Below are 27,867 nucleotides of genomic sequence, written 5' to 3'. Positions count from 1 at the left end.
GGCCAGAAGGGAATGGCACGATATACTTAAAGTGATGAAAGAGAAAAACCTACAACCAAGATTACTCTACCCGGCAAGGATCTCATTCAGATTCCAAGGAGAAATCAAAAGCTTATCAGACAAGCAAAAGCTAAGAGAGTTCAGCACCACCAAAACAGCTTTACAACAAATGCTAAAGAAACTTCTCTCAGTAGGAAACACAAGAGAAGAAAAAGACCCACAAAAACTAACCCAAAACAATTAAGAAAATGTTAATAGGAATATACATATTGATAATCAACTTGAATGTAAATGGACTAAATGCCCCAACCAAAAGACACAGACTGGCTGAATGGATACAAAAACAAGACCCATATATATGCTGTCTCCAAGAGACCCACTTCAGACCTAGGGACACATACAGACTGAAAGTGGGGGGATGGAAAAAGATATTCCATGCAAACGGAAATCAAAAGAAAGCTGGAGTAGCAATACTCGTATCAGATAAAATAGACTTTAAAATAAAGACCGTTACAAGAGATAAGGAGGGACACTACATAATGATCAAAGGATCAATCCAAGAAGAAGATATAACAATTATAAATGTTTATGCACCCAACATAGGAGCACCTCAATACATAAGGCAAATGCTAACAACCATGAAAGAAGAAATTGACAGTAACACAATAATAGTAGGGGACTTTAATACCCCACTTACACCAATGGACAGATCATCCAAACAGAAAATAAATAAGGAAACATAAGATTTAAATGACAATAGACCAGATAGATTTAACTGATATTTATAGAACATTCTACCCAAAAATGGCAGAATACACTTTCTTCTCAAGTGCACATGGAACATTCTCCAGGATAGATCACATCTTGGGTCACAAATCAAGCCTTGGAAAATTTAAGAAAATTGAAATCATATCAAACATCTTTTCTGACCACAATGCTATGAGACTGGAAATCAATTACAGGAAAAAAATATATAAAGAACACAAATACTTGGAGACTAAACAGTGCGCTACTAAATAACCAAGAGATCACTGAAGAAATCAAAGAAGAAATAAAAAAATACAGAGAAACAAATGACAACAAAAACACAACGACCCAAAACCTATGGGAAGCAGCAAAAGGAGTTCTAAGAGGGAAGTTTATAGCAATTCAATCTCACCTCAAGAAACAAGAAAAATCTCAAATAAATAATCTAACTCTACACTTAAAACAATTAGAGAAAGAAGAACAAAGAAAACCCAAAGTCAGTAGAAGGAAAGAAATCATAAAGATCAGAGCAGAAATCATTGAAATAGAAACGAAGAAAACAATAGCAAAGATCAATAAAACTAAAAGCTGGTTCTTTGAGAAGATAAACAAAATTGATAAACCCTTAGCTAGACTCATCAGAAAAAAGGGAGAGGACGCAAATCAATAAACTTAGAAATGAAAAAGGAGAAATCACAACTGACACTGCAGAAATACAAAGGATTATAAGAGACTACTACAAACAACTATATGCCAATAAAATGGACAACCATGAAGAAATGGACAAATTCTTGGAAAGGTACAATTTTCCAAGACTGAACCAGGAAGAATTAGAAAATATAAGCAGACCTATCACAAGTAATGAAATTGAAACCATAATGAAAAATCTTCCAACAAACAAAAGTCCAGGACCAGATGGCTTCACAGGCGAAGTCTATCAAACATTAAGAGAAGAGCTAACACCCATCCTTCTCAAACTCTTCCAAAAAATTGCAGAGGGAGAAACACTCCCAAATTCATTCTAAGAAGCCACCATCACCCTGATACCAAAACCAGAAAAAGATATCACAAAAAAAGAAAATTATAGACCAATATCACTAATGAACATAGATGCAAAAATCCTCAACAAAATACTAGCAAACAGAATCCACCAACACATTAAAAGGATCATACACCATGATCAAGTGACATTTATCCCAGGAATGCAAGGATTCTTCCATATACACAAATCAATCAATGTGATACACCACATTAACAAATTAAGGAATAAAAACCATATGATCATCTCAATAAGCTTTTGACAAAATTCAATACCCATTTACGATAAAACTCTCCAGAAACTGGGCATAGAGGGAAACTACCTCAACATAATAAAGGCCATATATGACAAACAAACAGCAAGCATCATACTCAATGGTGAAAAACTGAAAGCATTTCCACTAAGATCACGAACAAGACAAGGTTGCCCACTCTCACCACTATTATTCAACATAGTTTTGGAAATCTTAGCCACAGCAATCAGAGAAGAAAAAGAAATAAAAGGAATACAAATTGGAACAGAAGTAAAACTGTCACTGTTTGCAGATGACATGATACTATACTAGAAAATCCTAAAGATGCCACCAGAAAACTACTAGAACTAATCAATGAATTTGGTGAGGTTGCAGGATACAAAATTAATGCACAGAAATCTCTGGCATTCCTATACACCACCAACAAAAAATCGGAAAGAGACATTAAGGAAACAATCCCATTTACCATCGCAACAAAAAGAATAAAATACCTAGGAATAAACTTGCCTAAGGAGGCGAAAGACTTGTACTGAGAAAACTATAAAACACCGATGAAAGAAATCAAAGATGACATAAACAGATGGAGAAATATACCATGTTCTTAGATTGGAAGAATCAATATTGTGAAAATGACTGTATTACCCAAAGCAATCTACAGATTCAATGCAATCCCTATCAAACTACCAATGGCATTTTTCACAGAACTAGAACAAAAAATTTCACAATTTGTATGGAAACACAAAAGACCCTGAATAGCCAAAGCATCTTGAGAAAGAAAAACGGAGCTGGAGGAATCAGGCTCCTGTACTTCAGACTATACTACAAAGCTACAGTGATCAAGACAGTATGGTATATGGTACTGGCACAAAACCAGAAATATAGATCAATGGTACAGGATAGAATGCCCACAGATAAACCCACACACATATGGTCAACTAATCTATGACAAAGGAGGCAAGAACATACAATGGAGAAAAGACAGCCTCTTCTATAAGTGGTGCTGGGAAAACTGGACAGCTACATGTAGAAGAATGAAATTAGAACACTACCTAACACCATGCACAAAAATAAACTCCAAATGGATTAAAGAAGACCTAAATGTAAGACCAGACACTATAAAACTCTTAGAGAAAATCATAGGAAAAACAGTCTTTGACATAAACCACAGCAAGATCTTTTTTGACCCACCTCCTAGAGTAACGGAAATAAAAATAAAATTAAACAAATGGGACTTAATTAAACTTAAAAGCTTTTGCACAGCAAAGGAAACCATAAACAAGACAAAAAGACCACCCTCAGAATGGGAGAAGATATTTGCAAATGAAACAACGGACAAAGGATTAATCTCCAAAATATACAAACAGCTCATGGATCTCAATATCAAAAAAACAAACAATCCAGTTAAAGAATGGGCGGAAGACCTAAATAGACATTTCACCAAGGAAGACATACAGATGGCCAAGAGGCACATGAAAAGATGCTCAACATCACTAATTATTAGAGAAATGCAAATCGGAACTACAGTGAAGTATCACCTCACACCAGTCAGAATGGCCATTATCAAAAAATCTAGAAACATTAAATGCTGGAAAGGGTATGGTGAAAAGGGAACCCTCCTGCACTGTTGGTGGGAATGTAAATTGATACAACCACTATGGAAAACAGTATGGAAGTTCCTTAAAAAACTAAAAATAGAACTACCATATGACCAGCAATCCCACTACTGGGTGTATATCCTGAGAAAACCATAATTCAAAAAGAGTCATGTACCAAAATGTTCATTGCAGCTCTATTTACAATAGGCAGGACATGGAAGCAACCTAAGTGTCCATTGACAGATGAATGGATAAAGAAGATGTGGCACATATATACAATGGAATATTACTCAACCATAAAAATAAACGAAATGGAGGTATTTGTAATGAGGTGGATGGAGTTAGAGTCTGTCATACAGAGTGAAGTAAGTCAGATAGGGAAAAACAAATACCGTATGCTAACGCATATACATGGAATCTAAAAAAAAAAAAAGGTACTGATGAACCTAGTTGCAGGGCAGGAATAAAGTTGTAGACATAGAGAATGGACTTGAGGACATGGGGAGGAGGAAGGGTAAGCTGGGACGAAGTGAGAGAGTAGCACTGACATATATACACTACCAAATGTAAAATAGATAGCTAGTGGGAAGCAGCTGCATAGCACAGGGAGATCAACTCGGTGCTTTGTGACAACCTAGAGGGGTGGGATAGGGAGGGTGGGAGGGAAGCTCAAGAGGGAGGGGATATGGGGACATATCTATGCATATGGCTGATTCACTTTGTTATACAACAGAAACTAACACAGTGTTGTGAAGCAATTATACTCCAATAAAGATCTATTAAAAAAATATATATATATATTAATACAATGAATCTATAGGTAGACTGAGGTCCAAGTATACTCGTTCTTTTTGGAAAATAATAAAAAAGCATAGTTCCTATGATTTTTTTAAAAATTTATTTATTTTATTTATTTTTATTTTTGGCTATCTTGGTTCTTTGTTGCTGCACGTGGGCTCTCTCCAGCTGCAGCGAGCGGGGGCCACTTCTCGTTGTGGTGCGCGGGCCCCTCATTGCGGTGGCCTCCCTTGTTGCAGAGCACGGGCTCCATGTGCGTGGGCTTCAGCAGTCGTGGTTTGCAGGCTCTAGAGCACAGGCTCAGTAGGTGTAGTGCATGGGCTAGTTGCTCTGTAGCACGTGGGGTCCTCCCAGACCAGGGCTCGAACCCATGTCCCCTTCATTGGCAGGCAGACCCCCAACCACTGTGCCACCAGGGAGGTGCCCTATGATTTTTCTTTTTTTTTTTTTAAAGATTTATTGATTGATTGGTTGATTGCTATGTTGGGTCTTTGTTTCTGTGCTAGGACTTTCTCTAGTTGCGGCAAGCGGGGGCCACTCTTCATCGTGGTGTGCGGGCCTCTCACTATCATGGCTTCTCTTGTTGCGGAGCACAGGCTCCAGATGCGCAGGCTCAGTAGTTGTGGCTCACAGGCCCAGTTGCTCTGCGGCATGTGGGATCTTCCCAGACCAGGGCACGAACCCGTGTCCCCTGCATTAGCAGGCAGATTCTCAACCACTGCGCCACCAGGGAAGCCCCCCCTATGATTTTTATAAGGTACAGAGCTTAGCAACTTTTAAATTTATTCTCATTTTATTTAACCAGAGTTCCACTCTGCTGAACTTGTTGATGCAGAAAATTAACCATATTGTAGAAAAGGCTTATACTGAGAAACTAAGATTGAAAAGTAATGATCACAGGAATGAAACTGGTTGGCCTTTCTTTGAGAGAATTTTCTTGTATATAGTTTCAAGTTCCCATTTTGATCCCAATCAACAAATACCACCTATGTGCCAGATGTCAAGGCAACCATAGGCCCAAGATTGGTAACTGAATCTGCAAGATATACCCTCAGGGGGCACACAGAGGGCCAGTCATGGTTGACATTTGGGGTTTTGAGGGTTTTATCTAGGACACAGTCAAGCAGGGATTGTGTTTCATCTTTTGACATGTTGTAGTGCCTCAATCGTTATCCTTTCAGCTGAAACACTTAGATATTCAACATGGAAGGGACACAGGCAGGGAAAAGTATTGTTTCTCCAATATCCTGACCAAGTAGAACCTTGACAGGGGTAGACGTCAGGGTTGTATTTTTTAATTATTTTAATCCCAGGCTCCAATGACACAGAAAGAGCAAAATTTCGGCTTAGTCGAGGAAAGACAGGGGACACATGATCAGCCTAATTAGTAGGTTACATCAGAAGTCCGTAAAGTGAGGGATGGGTGAAAATTTGACCAGCACAGCCAAGGGGACATAATGATCAAGTGCAGAAAGAGGCTTTGGATGACAGATCCATTACTAGAGCGATTACCTACTTTTGCCAAAGTGGAGAAATCCCAGTCACCTGAGGTGTCCTCTCCAGGACAGGGAGGTTAAAAACAAAGGACTAACAAAAGAACAGATCCTTCTAATACCCCAGCAAGTGATTGAAATTGCCTTCTTAAGAGTTTGCCTTGGGATTTTCCTGGTGGCGCGGTGGTTAAGAATCTGCCTGCCAACGCAGGGGACACGGGCTCGATCTCTGGTCCGGGAAGATCCCACATGCCACGGAGCAACTAAGCCCGTGCACCACAACTACTGAACCTGCGCTCTAGAGCCCACGAGCCACAACTACTGAGCCCACGTGCCACAACTACTGAAGCCCTCGCGCCTAGAGCCTGTGCTCCGCAACAAGAGAAGCCACCACAATGAGAAGCCCGCGCACCGCAACACAGAGTAGCCCCTGCTCACCACAACCAGAGAAAGCCTGTGCGCAGCAACGAAGACCCGACACAGCCAAAAATAAATAAATAAATATATTAAGGAAAAATAAATAAATAAAGGCTTTGCTCATTTAAAGGAAGAGGGCTAGAGCTGGACAGGACCATGGCAACTGCACATCAGGGGAGAACACTGCCTGGAGCCAGAGGAGACAGTGTGGAGAAGCAGAAGGCCCAGTGGGTATTCAGTAGAAGATGGATTTGAACGTTAGTTCGGGGGGCGTGTGGCTGAGCCCATCCTAAGATAAGTGCCAATTCAAATCTACCCAGGCGGCTCTTCCTATCATCCATTTTTTTGTGATACTCAGCTCGACTAGAGAGACGGGTATCTTCATTGGCTTCTTTTTTTCTAGGCCTCCACCTCACATAAAAAATTCCTACTGCATAATTGTTTCCCAGTATGGAAGTTTAATGTAATAGGTTAAAAGCTTTGTGTTGAATGGAGACTCACACGACAAATAATATAATATAAAATAACAAGAATCATAATAGAAGGTCTATTTTGAATTTTTATGACTGTTCATAGAGGATTATACTTAGTTTTGCTTTTTCATCTTTGAGAACCAGGAAATCCAGTTGCCGGACCAAGACTTCCCCTGAAGACACGGTTTGTCTGTGGACTAATTATTCAATCCATTAAGAAAGTTTCAACTTTAGCTTTCATTATCTATAAAATGAGGGAGTAATAAGTTTTTCAGCATGTTTTAGATCCATATAACAAACTTTTAACAATCTCTTTTAGTTTTTTATATAGATGCTTTTGTTTATCCCACAACTTGTACAGAGGACTTCAAAAGAAATGAATAACCTCAAAAATATTTAATACTGCTTGTAATTTGGGTATGTAAAGATGTCATGAGAGAGATGCCATATAATAATACTTTTGAATTGAAATATAGACCTGCTGGAGCCTTGCTCACTTTTGTTGAGTAAGAAAGAGAGAGAGAGAGAGGAAAGAAATATATGTGGTTTATAAAGAAAATGGCTTTTAAAAATGGCTCAGTGGTATTCTGCAGGCTGACTTCTACTTCCTGGTACCTCTGGCACACAGGGGAAAGTGCATTCCTCCACACAGGCTTTCTTGGAGTAAAATGTCCCTGGAGCGTTTGCTTCCTGCCTCATCATGTACAGTAGTACCTGTTTTACCTACTAATCTGTACCTCACAGGACTATCGAGAGACCCAGCTAATAAAATACCCAGCTAATAAAATAAAATATCATAAAGCACTTGGCAAAATCACAACAGCTATAAAAAGGATACATGCAAATGTGGAGAGGCTTGTCTTTCTGGTATGTACACGACGTCTTTGTGCATGAAATGATATAGTGACTCAAATGTTAAGATTTTTTTTTCGCTCTCACAACTTGGAAGTAGTTTTGCCAGCTGGCTTGCTGGAGTGAGTTTTTGCTAACTCAATCACAGGCCACTTGATTTAAAACCTTCCTTCTAATTCTAATAGTAGGCCTCTCCTCATGAATTCATGCCTGCATCACTGAAGAGTTCATACCTGCTGATTTAAAGGGGAAGGGCAACATGCTTGTGTTAAAAATCAGAGAGGGAAATAAATGGGTCGTGTGGGGATCAACGGCCTTATGTCATCATGGAATAGGAATTACTAGCACCTGTTTGGTAATTTTCTTCAGTAACCGCGGTGAGAACACAGTGTAATTACCATGCCCAGTGCATAGGCTAATGTCCTATGTTCCTGATGTACAATCCAACCCAGAGGGAGGTGAAGGGAAGTCCAGGGGGTGGCTGTGTGGCAACAGACAGAGCAGTCAGTCCACACGGGTGCGGGGGCAGCAGACGGGGGGACTGAGTCATGGGCCCTGAGCCCCGCTGCATTCCTGCTCTGCTCAGCCATCCTGATTGGCAGCCTCAAGAGGACAGGAAAAGGCTTCTGGAATTGTGCACGGTGAATGAAGAAAGGCAGGTAAGGCTGAGTCCTCTTTACAAGGCGAGCGAATTCCCACCAGACTAAGAAGACCTTGATGAGTTTCACGGAGCTGCCAGTGGGCTGCTCCTTCCTTCCCAGGGAAGATTACCGGCCACGGTTGTCTTGCCAGATACTTGCCTATGTCTTGGATCTGTGACATCAGAAAAAACAGCAGAGAGATAAGAGGACGGCCAGGAGACCTCTCAGTCCTTGTTTATTTTTATCTTCTTCTTATTTGCACCAGTAAGGAAAGTGGGAAGTAGTCAAAACATTTTGGAGTTTTGAATCTCTGTTTATCTCTTCAAGGATATTCTGCTGTGGTATTTGACTGAGTTCTGTTTGCTGGCACATAGCATTTTTCTTTCTCTCCCTAGAATTGCTCAGATGTAAGTGCGTGTAATGTTTGCCTAGTTATTCTATCTTAGGAAAGTAGAACTTGCTGTAAGGAATTGGCTGGGGATCATTTCTCTGTATCAGGATGAGGGCTGCTTATAGGGGTTACTGACTCTGTTGAACTAGTAACGTCGCATTAGATGTTCTCACGCTACCTTCAAGTAAATTCTAATGTCATTGCTCATCGGATGTGATTACTAGGCTCCGGAGAGTATTAGATGGGTGTGAGCAGAGTTGCCATACAATGCGGATGTCTTTACTTGTGTGGAGTATCTGGTGGGTGGGGTTGGGAGAGTCTTTCCCACGCAGCGCCACAGGGTTACACACTCAGCTCTGCTTCTTGCAATCCAGCGCGGCTCCCAAGGCTTACGAAGAAAACTAGTCTTTGCTTACAGTCAGTTGCTGATACTCTGCTCCAAATATTCTTTTTTCTTAACTCCAAGGACTGTTTTAAATTTTCCAGTGTCTGGAAAAATGAGGAACAAAGGTAAAAGTGAACTAGCTGAAGGTGGTCAGAGGTAAGAGAATCTGATTTTATAATTTTGGGCAAATCACCTGAAACAGGGGGGAAGGAGAATCTCTTTTTGCTGCATTATTTCTGAGAATTCTACTGTCTTTTTAGCTAAAAGTTTAACAGCAAAAGAAACAAATATCATCATTTCCTGTTTGAATTTTATAAATATTTGGATATGTTCAGATTTGGTAATAGAGATGTTAAGAATGATCTGAACCCTTTGTCTTCAAGCTGGAAGACAACTTCTGAAGTTGGCTTTCAAATTAATATAGAATGCTAATATAGGCTATGAGGTGTGAAGACAACTCAAGGAATAATATGTTCAGGAAACACATTGCTCCAAAGTCTTCTCATCTACCTTATCTCTATTTTTTTTTTAAAAATTATTTATTTATTGGCTGCGTTGGGTCTTAGTTGCTGCCCGTGGGCTCTTCATTGGGGTATGTGGGCTTTTCTCTAGTTGTGGGGAGCAGGCTTAATAATGGCCCACAGCATGTGGGATCTTAGTTCCCCAACCAGGGATCAAACCAGCATCCCCTGCATTGCAAGATGGATTCTTAACCACTGGACCACCAGGGAAGTCCTGACCTTCTCTCTATTTTAGAAGTACTTCGTATGTCATTTGAAAGGAGAATTTTACCTTTAGATTCAAATTCATGATATTGCTGCTAAGCATAAAAAGAATAATATACTTAGAGAATGTTCTTTTTAACAACACTACCTCAGTTGGTATTAGAAGGCAGGTCCTACTAAAATATTTTCAAGATGGTTTTCTAAAGATTTCAAGAAATTTGACATGTTAAATACTTTACATAAAGGACCTTTCTTCCTTAATAAATGAAGGTGATGATATTATTAATAAATTTCACCAGGGAATAATAATAGGAGGCAGTGTAGCGTTAGATTTTAGGGAATGCCTGACTTGGATCCATGCTGACTGTTAACTCATGAGAGGGTTGTGTCTAAAAGCTCATTTCTAAGTTAATTGTTTGGAATTTAAAACCCTGATATAAATTGGTGAAGCTCATGGCCCAGATGAGTCTAGCTATGCTGTTTTAAACTTGAAGCATTATTAAAGGTATTATTTAAGAAATACCATTCTAGAGTTGACAATATTGTTTCTCTTTCCATACTCCAAAGGGGAAGGAGCTGTCGATACTCCTGGTATCAGTATCTCTTCATTTCTGTCTAAGGCATATTTCCATTGTGTGAATGGATGGAGTCTGGGGGCCGGGGGTTACCTTTATGGTTATCACAGTACGTTGTGAAGCAGGACAGTTGCCTCACTAAAGGCCCTGAACTTAGATTTCCCCACACCATTAATATATAAGGATGTATAAGTCAGGGACTATTTGGGTATGGCTTGAGGAAGGTAGACATTATTAGATGGATAAAAAGTTGTTATTAGACCTTTTTTATTGTGTAGTTAAAACCAGTCAATCATGATGTCTAGTTAAAACTTATGCTGAAAGTAGTTAAAAATTCAGAATTAAATATTTTGAAAATTATTAAAGGCATTTAAGGGCAGTCAAGGAAGCGAGGAGTACTTGGTGGTGGTGAGGAGCTGGGGTGAGGAACAAGTAAAGGGGCCACCACAGCCATCTTCCATCTAGAGGGGATCTGTTAAGCTGGATGAACTTGAGTATCTGTTATCATGGCCATTTGGGGCTTAAGGTCCTTCCTAATGTGGGAAATCCAATAGGATACCCCTCAGAACCGGGCACGCCAAAGGGACTCAAGGGAAACTGATTGTCTCAAACATTGGAGCAGAGTTAATCCTCCTGGAGGATTCATAACTACAAGTCAAATCTCACCTGGGTGGTCTGGAAAGTTTCAAGCTGAGAATTTAGTATCAGAGGGTTCTGAACTGGTAGTGCTCCTTAGACTTCTACCAGCAATAAATGAATATCCTCTCCAGAGAACTCAGCTTCCTTTCAGGTCTCAGTAAATTTCCCCATATGAAGCTCCAAGGATCAGGTAACAAAAGGAAATCACCAAACGTGGAAGAAAAGAAGGGACCATAAGTTAGAGCCAGCAGAAAAAAATCAGATAGTAGAATCAGACACACAAAGGCTTCAGAGATTGGAATTATCATAAACAGAATTTAAAATAGGTATGTTAAATATATATTTTTTTCACTTTTATTTATTTATTTATTTATTTATTTATTTTGGCTGTGTTGGGTCTTCGTTTCTGTGCGAGGGCTTTCTCTAGTTGAGGCAAGTGGGGGCCACTCTTCATCGCGGTGCGTGGGCCTCTTACTGTTGTGGCCTCTCTTGTTGCGGAGCACAGGCTCCAGACGCGCAGGCTCAGTAGTTGTGGCTCACGGGCTTAGTTGCTCCGCGGCATGTGGGATCTTCCCAGACCAGGGCTCGAACCCGTGTCCCCTGCATTGGCAGGCAGATTCTCAACCACTGCGCCACCAGGGAAGCCCTGTTAAATATATTTTAAGAAATTAAAGAGAGGCTTAAAACACAAGTTGAGAAAGCAGATTTAAAAATAACCAAAAAGAGCTTTAGAAATAAAAGTAATATAAATTAAAAACTAAATGTTTGGCTTTAACAGAAGATGAGACAAAGCCAGGGAAAGAATTAATGAAAAGGAAGATACCACATGAGGGGTGAGATAGAGGGAGGGGATATGGGGACATATGTATGCACGTGCCTGATTCACTTTGTTGTACAACAGAAACTAACACAGTATTATGAAGCACTTATACTCCAATAAAGATCTATTAAAAAAAAAGATCTTTGTGAAATTATCCAGAATTCTGCCTAGAATGATAAAGAAAAAGAAACTATGAAAGAGATGTTAAGAGAAATGGAGGGTAAAAAGAGAACATGTGTATAATCAGAGTCCCAGAAGGAAAGAGGAGAAAGGATGGGGTTCAGAATTTCCCAGAACTGACGAAAATCACCAGTCCAGGGTCAAGAAATGCAAAGAAATCAAGAAGGATGGATTAAAAAAAAATCTTCATCTCAATGCTTCATAGCGAAACTAGAAGTCTAAAGACAAACAAAAAATCTTAAAAGCAGAGAGAGAAGACAGATTACACTTCAAGATTACTTTCAAAATTCACATTATAACTAGAGATGCTAGAAGACAGTGTAATGGTATTGCAAATGTACAGAAAGAAATGTCAATTTTGAATTCTTTATCAGTGAAGATATTTTTCAAGAGTGAGGGTGAAATACATACATTCCTCACCCAAACAAAAAGTGAGAGAATCAGTCAGCACCTATGGCATGTACTTTAGGCAGAAGGAAGGCAATCATAGATGGGACATCTAAGATGGAAATAAGAAAGAAGAGCAAACTACGTGGTAGACATCTGGGTAAATCTAAACAAACATTGATATAAAACAACATAAATAATGTATTGTAGTTTTGGAGGGTATTTTAAAGGTCCTTGTGTTGTTTGGGAGAAGGTTCATGTAGTGATAAACTTTGGATTTAATCAGATAAATTTGCCTGTTAAAATTTCCAGGATAATCACTAGATGAATAGGAACAGAGTACATAACTTACAAACTAGAATAGGGGAGAAGTGGAAGCATTAAAAATAAAAAAAAAAAATCAATCAATCCTAAAGAAGGAAAGGTGAGAGAAAAAAAACAGATCCGGAGAAGACAAATGGAAAGTACAACATTAGATGGCAGAAATAAATTCAAATATGTCAGCAATTATAATACATGCAATGGTCTAAATGCTCAATCTAAGAGTCAGTGATTATCAGACTAGGCTGAAAGCCAAAATTAACATTTGTTAGATAAATCTACACATAATGATTTAGAAGGTTTTGATGTAATAGGATGAAAAGAGAGATACTAATACTAGGTAAACACTTATCAGAAGAAAGCTGTTTAGATACTAAGGCAAAAGCATTGCTAGAGCTTAAGAAAGTCACAACATAATAAGTTTACCAGGCAGATATAATAATTATAAACTGGCTTGCATATTACAACACAGCCCCAAACTATATAAAGCAAAAATTGAAAGAACTTCAAATTGAGATAGACAAATCCACCATCACATTAGGAGATTTCAAGTCATCTCCTCCATTAATTGAACTGTGTCAGGCAGATACAAATCCAGTAACAGAAGATGTCAACAACACAATCATGATATTTGATCAAGGACATATTTTTATTTTTATTTATTTATATTTTGGCCGTTCCGCATCGTGCGGCTTGTGGGATCTTAGTTCCATCGACCAGAGACTGAACCTGGGCCCACAGCAGTGAAAGTGCTGGGTCCTAACCACTGGACCACCAGGGAATTCCCAAGGACATATTTTTATGTATATTCTTTACAAACACACACAGAAAATTAAAATAAGCTCAAAACATTTTAAGATTATTAGCTTATAAACTATATAAACTATGTGGTTCTTTGACCACATGCAGACTATGTCCTTTGATGACTATAGTCCTGAAATACGTTAACATCAATCGTCAAGTAGGGAATATTACTGCTGAAATATGATCTTAGGAAGATCTAATACCAATTTGAAGGCTTGCCCTTTGTAGAGTTCTCTACCACTCATGTCAGAGGTTCTAAAACTGCTAAACTTATACCACGGGTTTCAATAAACATCTCACCAAGATAATTGTATACAAAATTCTCTTTTTTCAGTAATTTTAAACAAATCATGCAAATTGTGTCCATCTGTGTTTCTATCCCTTTTACCTCAGTAATATCTGAATAGATGAATAAACTTCTTCATCATGGTCGGCCTAAAAGCCAGTTTAAAAAGATTTGTGTGTGCATACATAGTATTTCCTCTTCATATACTTAAATTAAAAAAATTATATTGTGCAGGGGTATGACTGTCACTTAAATCTCAACAAATGGTTGGAGAAAACAGTTGTATTAATAGTGCCTCACCACAAATTAAAAACTCCTGATGCAGGCACCCCAGCTAGGGTTCCTTTCATTGGAGAAGAATTAAATATAATGAAAGTAGAAGTCTGAGAAATTTAGTGACACTTGGAGCAGAAGTGGTTTTTGAGTTTACAGATTTTTTTTCAAGGCTTTGGACTATGGTAACTTCTTATATAGAAAAGAGTTTTATTTGGGAAAAAAATTATGTGGTGTATTTTGCCTCATTGTGAAACTGAAATCCACAGAATGATTTATCAAAAGAGCACATAATTAGTAGCACTTTTAAATTTGAACATCATATCATTCATGTGATACACAAGTAGTAATTCCCATTTTACAAATGTAGGAACCGAGAAACTGAAGTGTCTCACCCCAAGTCAAGCTATGACAACACATTATGCTAAAATATAACTTTTTTTTCCCCCATTATGTCCTGTCCTCATTTTAAACTATCGGGTCTGACTATGCAATATATCTTGTTTTGTTGACCAAGTAACAGCCTATCTTTGGTAAGAACGTTTGAGATCGGTATAACTGAGTTTAATTTTAGGTTCTTGATTCTAAATTCTTTATTTAATTCCCAAGACTTCCTGTTTAACTTGTATGTCTCATGACTCACACTCTATACGTACCACATTCGGTTTCCTCTCATCCTCTTACCTTTTGCATGAATAAAGTCTGAAGCAACCCCTATTTGGATGAAAAACACTGAGGCCATCCACGTGTCAAGGGTGGTAACGCGTGGGAGAAGGCTTCTCGGGAAGGTCTCTGCGTTAACAGCCCAGCCCTGGACGGCCTTTCGCACGTCCATCCTAAGGCTACTTCTAGCTCTGCTCTCAGTAGATCCTACATAGGAGGCAGCACCCCAGGGAGAGAGGCGGTATAGGGTAGACCTGGTCTGAAATCCCGCTTGGCCATCACCACGGGGTTGGCTTGGCCCGCTTCTTCATCTGTGAGATGCTGGTGAAAGTGTCTGTCACGCAGAGTGACCGCAAGTGGTGGGACGGTGCATACTAGCTGCTCCCACGTACGCCCGGGCTCTGAACACGGCAGCTCTCTGCGCGAGCCCCTCTGCCCTCGGGCCGCCGTCCAGCCCTGAGCCCCCCGGCTGCCCTTTCACGAGGCCTGTCGCTTCGTGGGTGTGTCCCAGGTGAGTGCTTGGCCATGCGGCGGCCCGAGGTGGGGGAGGTCTGTGTCCCCGACGTGCAGGCAAGTGGAGCACTGTTATTTGGCTGCTTGGCAGGCCTCTTGAGCAGGTGCACGTCCTAACCTTCCCGACTCCAGAGGGGGCGGCTCTGGATTCGGAGGTAACCAGGCCCAGCTGGAGCTGAGCGGCACCTGGAGCTCCGTCCGGGTTTGCAGCCTGAAAGCAACGAAACGCCCCAGCCTACGAAGGGTCGAGCAAACACGGGCAATTGGTGCTCCGGGCGCACGCGGGGTGGGGCACAGGGCGAGTCCAGGTGCTTTGTCAGGTTCTTTGCTTTCTTGGGGGCTGCAGTCCTGACGCCCCGAGCCTGGACCGGCCGCGGGGAGGCAGCCGGCCGGTCCGGCGCTCAGGACGTGGGGCACTTGCGATCTGGCCGCACAGCGGCCGGCGGGTCCCAGGGCAGGGCCCCTGCGCGGGCCCCCCCCGACGCCCGCCCACGGCCCGGCCCCCACCCCCACCCCCCCTGCGGGGGCCGGCGGGGCGCGCGGCCCAGGTGAGGCGGTCCGGCTGCGGCCCCGCCCGCCGACTTCCTGGTTCGCGGAAGGTGCAGGCTGCGCGAGGCCGGCGCGAGGGGGCGGCGGGGGCGGCGGGGGCGGCGGCCGCGCGGTCACCCGGGCGTGGGGGCGGGGCGGGCGCAGCTCCACCGCCGGGCCGCGGCCGCCGGGGCTCTGAGCGGCCGTTCCCGCGGCGGCCGGCGGGGCGGGGCGGCCCCCGCGACATGCAGCCATGGACTGCAGGACCAAGTGAGTGCGGGCGGCGGGCGGCGGCCCCTCCTCGGTCCCCCGACCCCGGGCCCCAGGACCCCCGGGTCCCCGGACGGCCTAGGCCGCGGAGCCTGCGGGCGGCGGGGGCGCGCGGCCCGGCGCGGAGGCCTGGGCGCCGGCGCGGCCGCTGCGGGTCCTGGGCCGCGGGTCGGACGTGACAGCCGGGCGCCCGCGCCGCGCCGGGCCGCGCGGTGCGGGTGTGAGGCGTCCTCCCGGCGCGGTCCCAGGTCCTTCTTTTTACGCCTCTTCTTAGGACCTGAAAGGTGCCCGCGTGTGCGGGGATACGGCCGCTGGTCCCTGCCAGAGGGTCTCGGGGGCTGGGTGGGCGGTGGTGGTGTTTTGATGTGTTGGCCCCGGTACCCACCAGGGGAGGCTTTTCTTCAGGAGACGAATTAGGCAGAAAGCTATTTGTGTTAAGTGTGGTGATTTTCTTTTGGGTACCTTAGAGGCATGAGTTTTTAATTTTGCTACGGAAACTTAGTTTGCAAAGAATTCCATCTTTCTTCTCTTCCCCGCCCCCCTTAACCCTCCCTTCCTCCGAGTTTAAAATCGTGAATATCGTGTATATTTCTTTTAGCGTGGAAGGCCTTTAAAATTTCCCAGTATAATGGACCCGATATTTACTATTTACACTTGAGAGATCCTAAAGGCTATTACGAAAATAGGAAAATTGTGTGATTTAGAATTGTTTTCTTAAGTGTTTGATATCTTGCGGGGGTGGATTGCTATAGGTGCATGGCTTAAAAAGTGTACCTTTTGACCTGAACCGGATTAGGAGGGAGGGTCACCTGATTGAGGGTCCAGATTGATTATTCCCATTGAAGCAAGTGAATCGTGGGAGGGCTGAGGAAACTTCTGTTTGCAAATAAAGTTATATGGGTTATCGCTTCCTATGTTTCTAGATTCTTGTAATAAATTTAAAAAAAATAGTGTTTATTTAGAAGCCAAAGCTGTCATTAGTTTCTTGAAGGAAGTGCATATTAAAAACAGCCAATGCACACAAAGACAGTAAGGTCTCCTTGGCAGGAATAACTGAAATATATTAACACTTTGATCACATGGACTTTGTGGTATCAGACTTTGTTTGACCTTTTATCTTCTGGCAGAAAGAGATTAAAACAGAACTAAGTTTAAAAAAAAAAAACCAGAACTATGTTTTTAAAAAAGATGTCTCAATAGGTTTCAATTTGCTTTTTGAAATAAAGTAGAGACTGTGTTGAATGTATGAGCAGTTAGTGAAGATGCGGATAACTTTTGAATGAAGCAAAACCTCACTGTTCTTAATGGTAAACTCTATATATTGAGACAGATGTCCAATTTCCCCAAAGATAATTGACATAAAATAAGGCTTTTTTTGGTTGGCCTTGGAGGCTATGTGTAGTTTGGTACTTTAAACATGCTTATGTGCTGTAATTATTATATCTCAAGAAAAGTATATGCGAAGTATTGCATTTAAGGAACATTATGAATGTCTCATGGTGCTCTAGAACATGGCAGGTGGAACCAGGTGTTCATTTACACCTGTATTACAAGTCCTTTGAAGAAAGCTGGAGAACCTGCTGTCAAGCTCTGCTGGCAGGGAAAGGTAGAGACACTTAGGAACGTACTGGCTTTCCGGTTTTGGTTCAATAAGATAAAGGCAATGCTTTATATTTATACAGCACTTAATACTTTATAAAGTACTTCCATTTGTATTATTTGATTTGTAATCCTCACCATTATTCTTTGAAGCGAACAAGGTACTTTATAGGTAAGAAAACAGGCTCAGAGGTTAAATGTTTTGCCCCAAGACTCCAGACTCCTAAGCCTCAGGGTTCTTAAGTTGCTGAACTAGGAAAACACTTTACTTCTTCAACGTTGTGGTCATATAGTTATATGGAACATACTGAGACAAGAACGAGATTAATTTTTAGAGTTAAGAAAATATAAACTTTGTTATAGGAAATAAAAATAACAAAGTTCTTTTTCTTTTAGGGAAAATCCAGAAAGAACCTTTGACTTGGTATTGAAAGTGAAATGTCATGCCTCTGAAGATGAAGGTATGTGTGTTTGCTAATTCAAAACAAGCGCTAATGTTGTAGATGACCAGAACGTGGTGGCATCAGGATAATGCTGAATTAAATGTGTATTCTGTGTCTCCTGTCTCAGGTTCTGGTAATAAAATAGGTGCTAAGTCTTTGCCATGAGGTGGTAGCAATCCAGAATGTTATCTGTGCAGCTTAAATTTCAGGTGTATGTAAAGGCCATGTAACTTACAACTTAACTTTACCATTGGTTGATGAGGTTATTGCTAGTTTTGGTGGAAGGGCATGCCTTTTCATTTTTCATTTGCTTTTGAAAATTCAGCTCCTTTTTTAAATGCTAGCGAAAAATTTCTCGCCTGTACAAATGGGAGCCCCACCAGTTCCCTTCTAATGTTTCCCAAATGCAGAATGTGGACTGAGTACCCCCTCCACGGGGTTCACTCCAGGAGCCTAGGACTTTCAGGGGGAGGTAAACAATCATGGGACATTACTTGGAAGGGTTTCAGCTGTCAGTTCTATATAATTTCCTGAAAAGACAAGAACACTTTAGGATCATGAATTTTTGTCAGTTTTCCCCCTACTTTTGTCCTATGTATGTATATGTGTATGTGTGTGTGTGTGTTGGGTGGTGGAAAAGAGTGAGACGTCTTTTCTTCTCATTTCCTTCATATTGTGACCTCGTGCGATATGCTTTCATGGATATCTCCAGTGTATGATTTCACTGCCAGTGTACTTAGACCCCAGACAGCTTGATGATTCAGTGTGGAATTTTTGTCCAGACTAGTTGTCGACTCTCAAGGCTTGGTGGAAAGTCTCTCGACACTCTTAGCTCCTGAAACCGGCCAGCAGTTATATGCCCCTAAGCAATTTGGAGCTGCACACCTTAAAATAGAGGAACCTAACCCAGCTGTGGTGAAGTGGGCCTGGCTAATTTTAGGTAGGAAGTCAGACACCTTCCTGGCTCCACCAGCCCTGCCTGCTGCACTTAGGCCCGTGTGAGTTGCAGCTGTGGTTAGGTTTTTCCCCAGGCGGGGACTGATCCTAGGTTGTATGTGAGCTTTCTCCGATTAAAAAGATAATCTTTTTTTGTCCTATATGTATTAACATTGGTCTGTTTACGTTCTTTCCAGGCCCAAGTAAGTTCTCTTTGAAGACTCCAATGGATACGTTATTATTATTATTTTTTTAGCTCCAATTAAATCTGTTCTTATAGTATATTTGATATGAATAAATCTTCACAGTACCTACCATAACATCAGCTAAGGTGTGTGGAGTAATGCTGACCTGATGTGTTTGTAAAACAGGCTAAATTCCTTTGGCAAACATGGTTTCTCTGTAATTTTAAATGCGTGCTAATGTGATCTTGATGAAAGCATGGACCTACCTTATGGAACACCCGATCTGTGCATGTGTGAGAGGGATTTGGACTTTCCATGCAGACTCCTGAGTGGTTTACCCCTTACTTCCGCCCTCTGCCTTTTTCCATTTTTCAGGAACTGGTCATTTCAGTTGGTATCTTTTACTTCTGCCCTTCTTTTATTATCTTCTTGCTTTATTGCTGTTGTTATTGTTAAATTGCTACTCATCAGAAACATCTTCATTTGTATTTTAACCATTTATCCAGCATGATGAAGTTGGAAATATAATAAATGGTTAAAATAAGCACTTTGGCTTCTCTGTAGGTTGCAATTAATCCATTCTACCCATGTATTCCATTAAAATGGCTCATTGGCAGCAAATTCAAAAGATTTTTTAAAAAGCTAAATTCAACTATGTAAAAAGCATTAGCAACTGTTCTTTTTTGATTGTGACTTAAATTTATGAATATAACTAACATTTTAGGGCCTAACAAGTTATACTTTTTGTGCTCTAAAAAGTGATGCTACTTTATAACTAGAATTTTATGTCAAATTGAGAGTTCGATGTTTCTAAATTTTTTTATGTTAGTTTTCTACTGTATTGATAAATTTTGAAGGGCAAAATGTCCAGAAATTATTAAAATAAGTTATTGGAATATTCTTATTTAACTGTCAATGAAACCTATTTATCTAGTGAGTCTCATATACGTATCAGTTTGTTTAAAGTAGGATACTTTTTTTTGGCTAACATTTACATGAACATGGATGATATTCTTATGTAGTAATGGACCTATAAAACAAAATGTGTAGATTAGGATGTTTTAGGGTACAAATATAAAACCAATTTAAATAATAAGGAAGCTTGATATTTCATATGAGAGGAAGTCTAGAAGTAGGTCACCGGAGATCTAGGTTCTTTCTGCATCTGGGCTCTGCCATCCACAGCAACGGTGTCACTGGGAGGCTTAGGTTCCTTGTGGTGATAGAATGGCTGTCAGATAAGTTGGAGTTCTGCTTTCTTGTTTATAACTCTGGGGATGACAGACGTTGGCTTTTCATGGTGCTCTCTTTAGCGCCAGAAAGTTTCTTTCCCCAAATCCCCCAGAACATTGGGTCCCAGTGACCCAAGTTGGCCTGGGCCTGACCAGTCCTAAAATAGTCATTGGAGGGGTGAGTGGCAAGACTGTTATGATTGATTTACTAGACAGCTAGCAGGGAATAGAAGTTGGGAAATCGATTAAAATGCTCTTGGCCTTTCTCAGAACACTGGTTTATTTTTTGAATGAATTGTTTATTTCTCAGAATATTGGTGTTATTTTTTTGATGACTGTCTGTTTGATCCAAAAGAGAATATGATGCTCAGGGTAAACTTGGTTTATGCTAAGACTGGTCATGTTACATTAAGATATTTGGCATGTTTCTTGTTTACGTATTAATAGAGAAGTTTTAACTTATTTATCCCAAATAATTTACATCATAAACATCTTCAGAGACAGACTGTCATTAACTGAGTTTCAGTTAGCGGTTGGAAATGGCATTGCTGAACTGTAACTTGATACGTCTTGCTCTGGTGAGGTGACGATCATCATCTCATCTGTTGTTGTTTGGACTTGTTTCAAAGGCATTATATTGTTGTTTTTTTTTTTTTTTAATTTTATTTATTTATTTATTTATTTTTGGCTGTGTTGGGTCTTCATTTCTGTGCGAGGGCTTTCTCTAGTTGTGGCAAGCGGGGGCCACTCTTCATCGCGGTGCGCGGGCCTCTCACTGTCGCGGCCTCTCTTGTTGCGGGGCACAGGCTCCAGACGCGCAGGCTCAGTAGTTGTGGCTCACGGGTCTAGTTGCTCCGCGGCATGTGGGATCCTCCCAGACCAGGGCTCGAACCCGTGTCCCCTGCATTGGCAGGCAGATTCTCAACCACTGCGCCGCCAGGGAAGCCCAATATATTGATTGTTTTTGAAAAGGCCACATTTTAGAGCACACGTGAAGCGCCCCACAGATTTAAACATTGCTGTGAGTGGGGTTGGTGGTGTTTCCTACCGCGTCCCCTTTGTGTCAGTGGAAGGGGTTCTGGTGGTGTCCGACATGCTGGCTGGGGCGTCTTCTCGTGGATGTTTTCCTGGCGGGACAACTTCTCTGGTAGCTTCTGCTCCGACTCCCCGAGAGTGAGGTGCCAACATTTAGGTCTTAACGCTCTTCCTGTTGGATTTCCAAACTGATTGCTGGCGTCCCTTTTCTTCTCTTTGCTGTCTTTCTTCTTCCCAGCCATCAGGGAAGTTCCGCCAGCAGGGTGGCCGCCCTTCTTCGATTCTAATAACAGAACTTATTGTAACCGGGCTGCCCCTGCTTTCCCCAGAGTGATTCAGGGAAGTGAAAGGTAACCCTTGCTCAACAGAAGATGGGAGATGCCGCCTCTTGGGGTTTTCCTTCCAGGCAGTGGCCTTGGCGCCCCGCTTTCTCTTTCGTATTGTTGTCAGTGCACCCCCAGCAACAGGAGGGCAGTAACGCCTACTTGTGTAGCGCTTTGTGCCACACACAGTTCTGGGTACTTTACAAAAATGCTGAGGTAGGAAATGAAGAAACTGAAGCACAGAGAAATGAAGAAAACTTGCCCAAAGTAGTCTGGCACCAGAGTCTGTATTTTAACCTATTGCCTTTTAATAGATTTGATATATGCATGTATATTTTAAATCTGCTGCCTCTGTTGCCTCTCAGTGTGCAGCAACTTTGCATCAGGAAATACTAGAGTATCAAATGTATGCGGTTCAGGTATTGTTTTTAAAACAGGAATACAGTGTCTTCCTGGAAATTAATGAATGAAGTATAATTCCACATAAAATAACTACTGAGCTTTTTCCTTGTAGTGTTGATGCTGGCACGACTCTTTTTAGGATTTCCATCTCCGTATTTAGAGACTCTTTGATCTGACAGTTTTACTTATTAGTAGTGTTCAACACATCTTTTAGCAAGTCTTGTCTTCTTTATCCCTTTCTCTTTAGCTAGAATAATTTCTCTTAGGAACAAATCCCTCCTTGCTGCCGACTTTCCACTTTTATCAGCCTGTCCAGCCCAGTATCAGATTATCCATCCTTCTGATCTCTAGCTTATGTGAACACTTTAACTGCCTCTTTTTTCTTAAATCAGAACCTTAGGCCAAAGAATCCTGCCTTAGTCTGTGTCCCCCATGCCCTGCAAATGAAAGCTATTTCTAGACTCACTTTTGCATTTGATGAGTTTTCGTCTGTAGGGATACTGTTTACACAGATTCACAGCATTTTGCTTCTTCCTGTGTTTTAGCACTTACTGTGTTCTTCTAGATATGTCTAGTATAGTAATATAGAGACATGTAGATACAGCAGATATAGCAGATATAGTGTCTGCTTGCCCTGCTTCAAGGAAGCTCTTCAAGGACCGGGCCACGACATAGTAACTGTATGTATCCTTAAGGAACAGTTTAGCGCAGTGTCTGGCGTGTTTAGTGAATAGTTACAGACTGAATAACAGGAATTGGACCGAGCATAGTGCCTGACCATTGGTTGAATGAGTTCACAGAGGCTACCCTTGTGGACGTGATCCTCAGTGTGTGCTGGTGGACAGTAGCAGGGACATTAGCGACCTGTGACTGTCTGTGCCTTGGGCGGGGCTGTTTGGCGTTCCTGTGCTCAACCCCCCCTCCCCCATTCAGGACCCACCTCTGCTCGGCTCCCTCCTCACATCACAGGATTTACTGGGACACGTGCTGTGTTCGTCCGTTTGTGGAGGCTGCCCTAAGTAAAGCCCATTGACACCCCTCCACACATGCCAAAACCCCAAGAAAACCTTAACAATTGGAAGGTAGAACTCTGATGAGTCACACATACGATAAAAGGGTCTATAGGAGGCTTTACAAATTGCCCAAAGTGGAAAAAACTCTGTGAGTAAAATGCGGTTACCCTGCTTTTGCTCTCGCTTTGTGTTCGTTGAGGAACTCTGAGTCCCTCTCAACCCACGTGCTCTAGGATAAATTAGAGTGATCTTGAGTGAAAGTTTTAACTTTATATCCTACATTGTAGAAGAAAGCAAAACTTATTTTCTCATAGTTGCTAACCAGGGGCAAAGTTTAATGTGGTTCTTGAGGAGCATATCTTTGAGATGCACCATTTTCGTTTTACGTCGAAAGTATTGAGAACGGCTGTACTTTTCCATTTGGCTCTGAGCATTACCTCCTTCACGCAGCTGCCTGCAGGGTTAAAAAGTGAGTCACATTTCAGGGTTCAATATTTGTTGATTGTTACTTTGATAGGGACGCTGCAGAATTTATATTTTGTTAGTTTGATTGTGACTTGTCTCATTAGGTGCTTTTATTTCTTCACGTGTTCTTTAATTTCGCTGCTTTCATCCAAGGCGCCCTCTTGATGTTCAAGGTGAGTGATCCCCGCCGTTGCACGTGGAGGCGAGGTGGTTGCTCGTGGCGCGGTGCTCTCAGGCTGCTGTGTGGCCACTGCTATGTTGCCCCGGTGCCAGGAGTGTGTTCAGGTTTTTCTTGGAACTTCCTTTTTTTCTTGACTTTCAAGGTGATATGTTTCTGGTATACTTTCGGTAATATTCTCTCACTTGGAGAGAATATTGAGATTATGGTCAAATAATACCCCTCTTTCTTTTCCTCCAAATTTTACTTTTCTGTTTGCAAGTTAGAGGACAATAATTTACCTTTTAAAATATACAGTTTCACAGTGCATATACAGTATTAGCAGTAGACATTTTTGGAGTACTTTAAACAAGCAGCCATGGAATTATTTTAGATGACAATGAAAATCAAAGGGATTAAGTGTGAAATATGTTGTCAGTCAATTCCAAAAGAATCCTTCTTCTGTAGAGATAGGTTTTAATATTTAACATTCAAAAACTCCTCCCACTTTCAAACTCTTGGGCTTAATGCTAAAGGGATATTATGGAAACTAGGAGAGTTTTGTTTTTAATTTTTTTTTTTTTTTCGGGCTAGAAAGCATTCAAGACAGCTTTAATAAACTCCTGAGATGCTGTGATGGTCTTACACTGGTTAGGTTAAATGGCCCCCCCCCCCCCCCCCCCCCCCCCCCCCGGCTGTATTTATTTTGGGCACAGCTAGACTCTTAGTTTACATAAATTAAGGATGTTAATTTATTCCAGGTGGTGGTTTGATTTTTATCTATGGAAAAGGGTGTGTTGTTTTGCATTTCTGTGGTAGGTCAGTCCTCAGGTCTGGTTGGGGAACTTGCCAGAGATGTTCCTGAATTGATCTTCTAGAGGCGTTTAGGAGGTTAGTACCGCCTGGGGTCTGCAGAGAGAACAGTAGAATTGTAGAACTGGAAGTTTCCTTAGAGAGCACCCGGTATACCCATTAGAGGGGCACCGCGTCGACACGTTTTCTGACTCCTGGAGCCCCTCTGGTCCCACCACGCAGGTGCGTTGTCATCATGCCGCCTGGTGACCGCACAGAGACCCGGGCGGAGCATCACACAGGCCTGCCCCCACCCCACGGACCTGGCTTTAAAATTACCCCTCTGCTCACCACTCTTCAAACAACAATTTATTCAAGTAGGTGGTGTTGCTTAATGTATTTATCTGATTAAAGTAATTCACAGTGAGGCGTGAACAACTGGTAGACAGCCCTCAGGGGAGCATTTTAATTTTAAAGAAAGCCTTGTACGCTTGAATTAATTAGAAAGATGCAACTTGCTATAGTGGAAAGATCTCTGAACTGAGGATCAAGTGCAGCTCTGTCAGTTACTGGTTAGGTTACTCATTTTCCCCCATTTATATTGATACTCTGTTCGTAATTTGTGGTTAACAGCTTTAATATGCGTGTAAGTATATTTAGAGTATTTGTTCAGTGAATTTCATTAAGACTTTCTTTTTTTTTTTTGGTTTATAAGTTCTCAGTTAATGAAATAAAGTTATAGCATCATGGTTACAGAGCCTTATTTACCAATTCATTTTCTCTGATTAGGCTTCCAGTTAGATGTATTACAGAAACAGAAATAAAAGCTATGTATCTAATTTATACAATGTGTTAGTAAATGTGCCAAGACCCTACAATTCCTATTTATCTTCACTACAACCATGTGAAGTGGGGACTGTTATCATTTTCATAAAGATGAGGAAATGGAATCTCAGAAAGGTTAAATAATGTTGCCAAGTCACACAGCTGTAAGAGGTAGGACTGTGGTTTGAATCTGTTTTTCTGATTCTAGAACCATTATGCCGTGCTGCCTTTAAAATAATCATCTTTTTCTAACAGCAATGACTTTTTTTTGCAGCAATTTTAGAAGACCATCCTTTTAGACAATCCCTAATTCTAGGCTTGACCAGAGTTGTTGTGATATTATATGAAAATTTTTAACAAACATCAGTCAGAAGACGAAAATGGGAAGAAAAGTATAAACGACATAGGAAATATTCAGTCCCCTTTCATTCATTCAGTGAGTGTTTCTGAGTGGCAGTTATGTGTCAGACACAGATGCAAAGCAGTTGAGAAGGTGACATTCTCGGAGAGAGTGTGTCAGTTCCAAATCAGTGACTGTAATCATATTGCAAGGGCTGTGGTCGGGCTCGCCCAGTGCCCAGCACCGAGTGTGAAAAGGGCACCTCACTCTGCTCTGTGGGGGTCACGGGGGCCATGGTGGGGGGGTCCTGACAGGGTGGAGGGAGAGACAGATGTCTTGTCAGCTCTCAGCTGGGCACCAGGCAGTTATCTCTTTCCAAAGTTAGTTTGTTGTACTTCGTATTCAGAATCTTGTGTGAGTAATTAAGAGTAAAGAATATATTGTTTTTGGTGTAAATATTTCGAACTGAGGAAGATGATTAAGAAGCACTCTCTCTGCTACAGTGTGATCTGCCTTGGCAGGGGATTGTTGGGTTTACTCAGAACCCAAAATATCTGTTCAGTGAGTATTTGCTCAATTGTTGAAGCACTATTTTTAAGGTACTGAGATGACTTTTAAGGAACAGGAATGAAAATTATGAAGGGTGTTGAGAGGTACTGCTATTAAAATCTTCTCTTCTTTAAAAATATAACAACTTTATCAAACAGGTGAAATTTGTGAAAGTGAAGCTACAGAAGTAAAAGATATAAAAAGAAGTTGCTGAGTAATAATCCTTTTGATATTTGCCTCATGGCAGTTATATCGTATATTGAACTTGATCTTTACCGTCCTGGCTATGTGAACACTGGATTTTAGGTTTCTGAGGACAGGCGTCTCTTTGGATCTCTTGTAGATTTTTGGAAGGTGCCATCTCTATGGGTGATGCTCAATAGTGACTTAAGTTATACTCTGTTATTAAGGTGAAGTTAGTAAAAGGTTGTGCTGTATTTCCAACACCTATTTTAGATTTCTTAAATCTTTTAAAAAACTTTAATGTGTAGAACTTTGAAAGACTATAGATTTTTATTACCACAAGCAATAGGTGCTTTATTTAATTTTTTTTTTTTTTTTTTTTTGGTGGAACTGTTGATAAACCACAAACTCTGTAACTTGGTAGGCAGAACTGGTAAAGATCAGATAGAGCCTTTTCCTCTTTCAGTTCCGTCTTATTTATCATTTGAATCTGAAAATAAAGCATAGAACTATCAGTTTAGTACATCTGATGGTCTTCTGCAAATGTGTAAGCGTCCAGAAATTAGTCATTTCACAAATAATTTTGTCTTGGTTTGGTAGCAGAGATGCACCGGCATAAAGATGTGTTTAGTGTTCACATTTATCATTAATGAAAATTAAGCAGTCCTTTAAAATTTTGTCACCTGAGTAATTGTAAAATTTAGACTTCTTATTAATTCTGATAAAATATTATTTGAAACAGCATGAATTTGTGCAGAAAACATTGGTTGAAATGAAACACAAATAAGTTCAGAAGTATGTTAATGTCCTCAAGGTCTGCACATTAGAAATACATGGAAGTGGTTCAGGAAGGATTCTTAAGTGGCTTTTTTTTTTTGAGATTCCAGTGTATTTTGGATATGATATTTGGAAAAGGAAGTCATGTAATATTTGGGGAATTCTTTTTCAAGGTCTTGGTCATTGTTAGTCTTTTATATAAATTAAAATGGTATTTTGTATTTAATAATTATAAGCAATTAATGAGTTTACTTTTAGAAAATACTGCTTTATCTCCTTTTATTTTATTCTTATTACCTCAGAGGACATGAGAACTAAGTTTTGGAGTTGTTGTTTTGCTGTGCAACGTGTGATTTTGGTGATGAATATCTGCAGAATAATCATTGTGATAGTAAGGGGCAACACAGTTTCATCAAGATTATGTGTTGGTTGTGTTTACTGTGTACCGGTTTTGACATGGTACAAAAGACATAGTAAGCTAAGAATTCTTATGTACAAAAATACTAGTTTCCAAGTTTTCAATGGTTACTGTTGTGTTTGTTC

General features: G+C 41.0%; 1 protein-coding gene across 6 annotated transcripts in view; it reads left to right on the top strand.

Annotated features, from left to right (window-relative positions):
• The first annotated feature begins 15,964 nt into the window (after nucleotides 1–15,964).
• The window catches only part of DENND1B (DENN domain containing 1B), a 255,425-nt gene continuing 243,522 nt past the window's right edge, over nucleotides 15,965–27,867 (top strand). For 5 of the 6 annotated variants that reach the window (XM_059942960.1, XM_059942934.1, XM_059942952.1 and 2 more), the window contains exons 1-2: nucleotides 15,965–16,068; nucleotides 18,064–18,128. In XM_059942960.1, the coding sequence (XP_059798943.1) occupies nucleotides 16,052–16,068; nucleotides 18,064–18,128 (82 nt within the window). In that variant the 5' untranslated portion in view covers nucleotides 15,965–16,051. Of the gene's footprint in view, nucleotides 16,069–18,063; nucleotides 18,129–27,867 lie in introns of those variants that run through there. The other variant, XM_059942944.1, reaches the window with a different exon arrangement.

This window comes from Balaenoptera ricei, chromosome 1, assembly GCF_028023285.1.
Source record: "Balaenoptera ricei isolate mBalRic1 chromosome 1, mBalRic1.hap2, whole genome shotgun sequence".
Lineage (NCBI taxonomy): Eukaryota > Metazoa > Chordata > Mammalia > Artiodactyla > Balaenopteridae > Balaenoptera > Balaenoptera ricei.
This window is presented reverse-complemented; position numbering and strand designations above follow the sequence as displayed.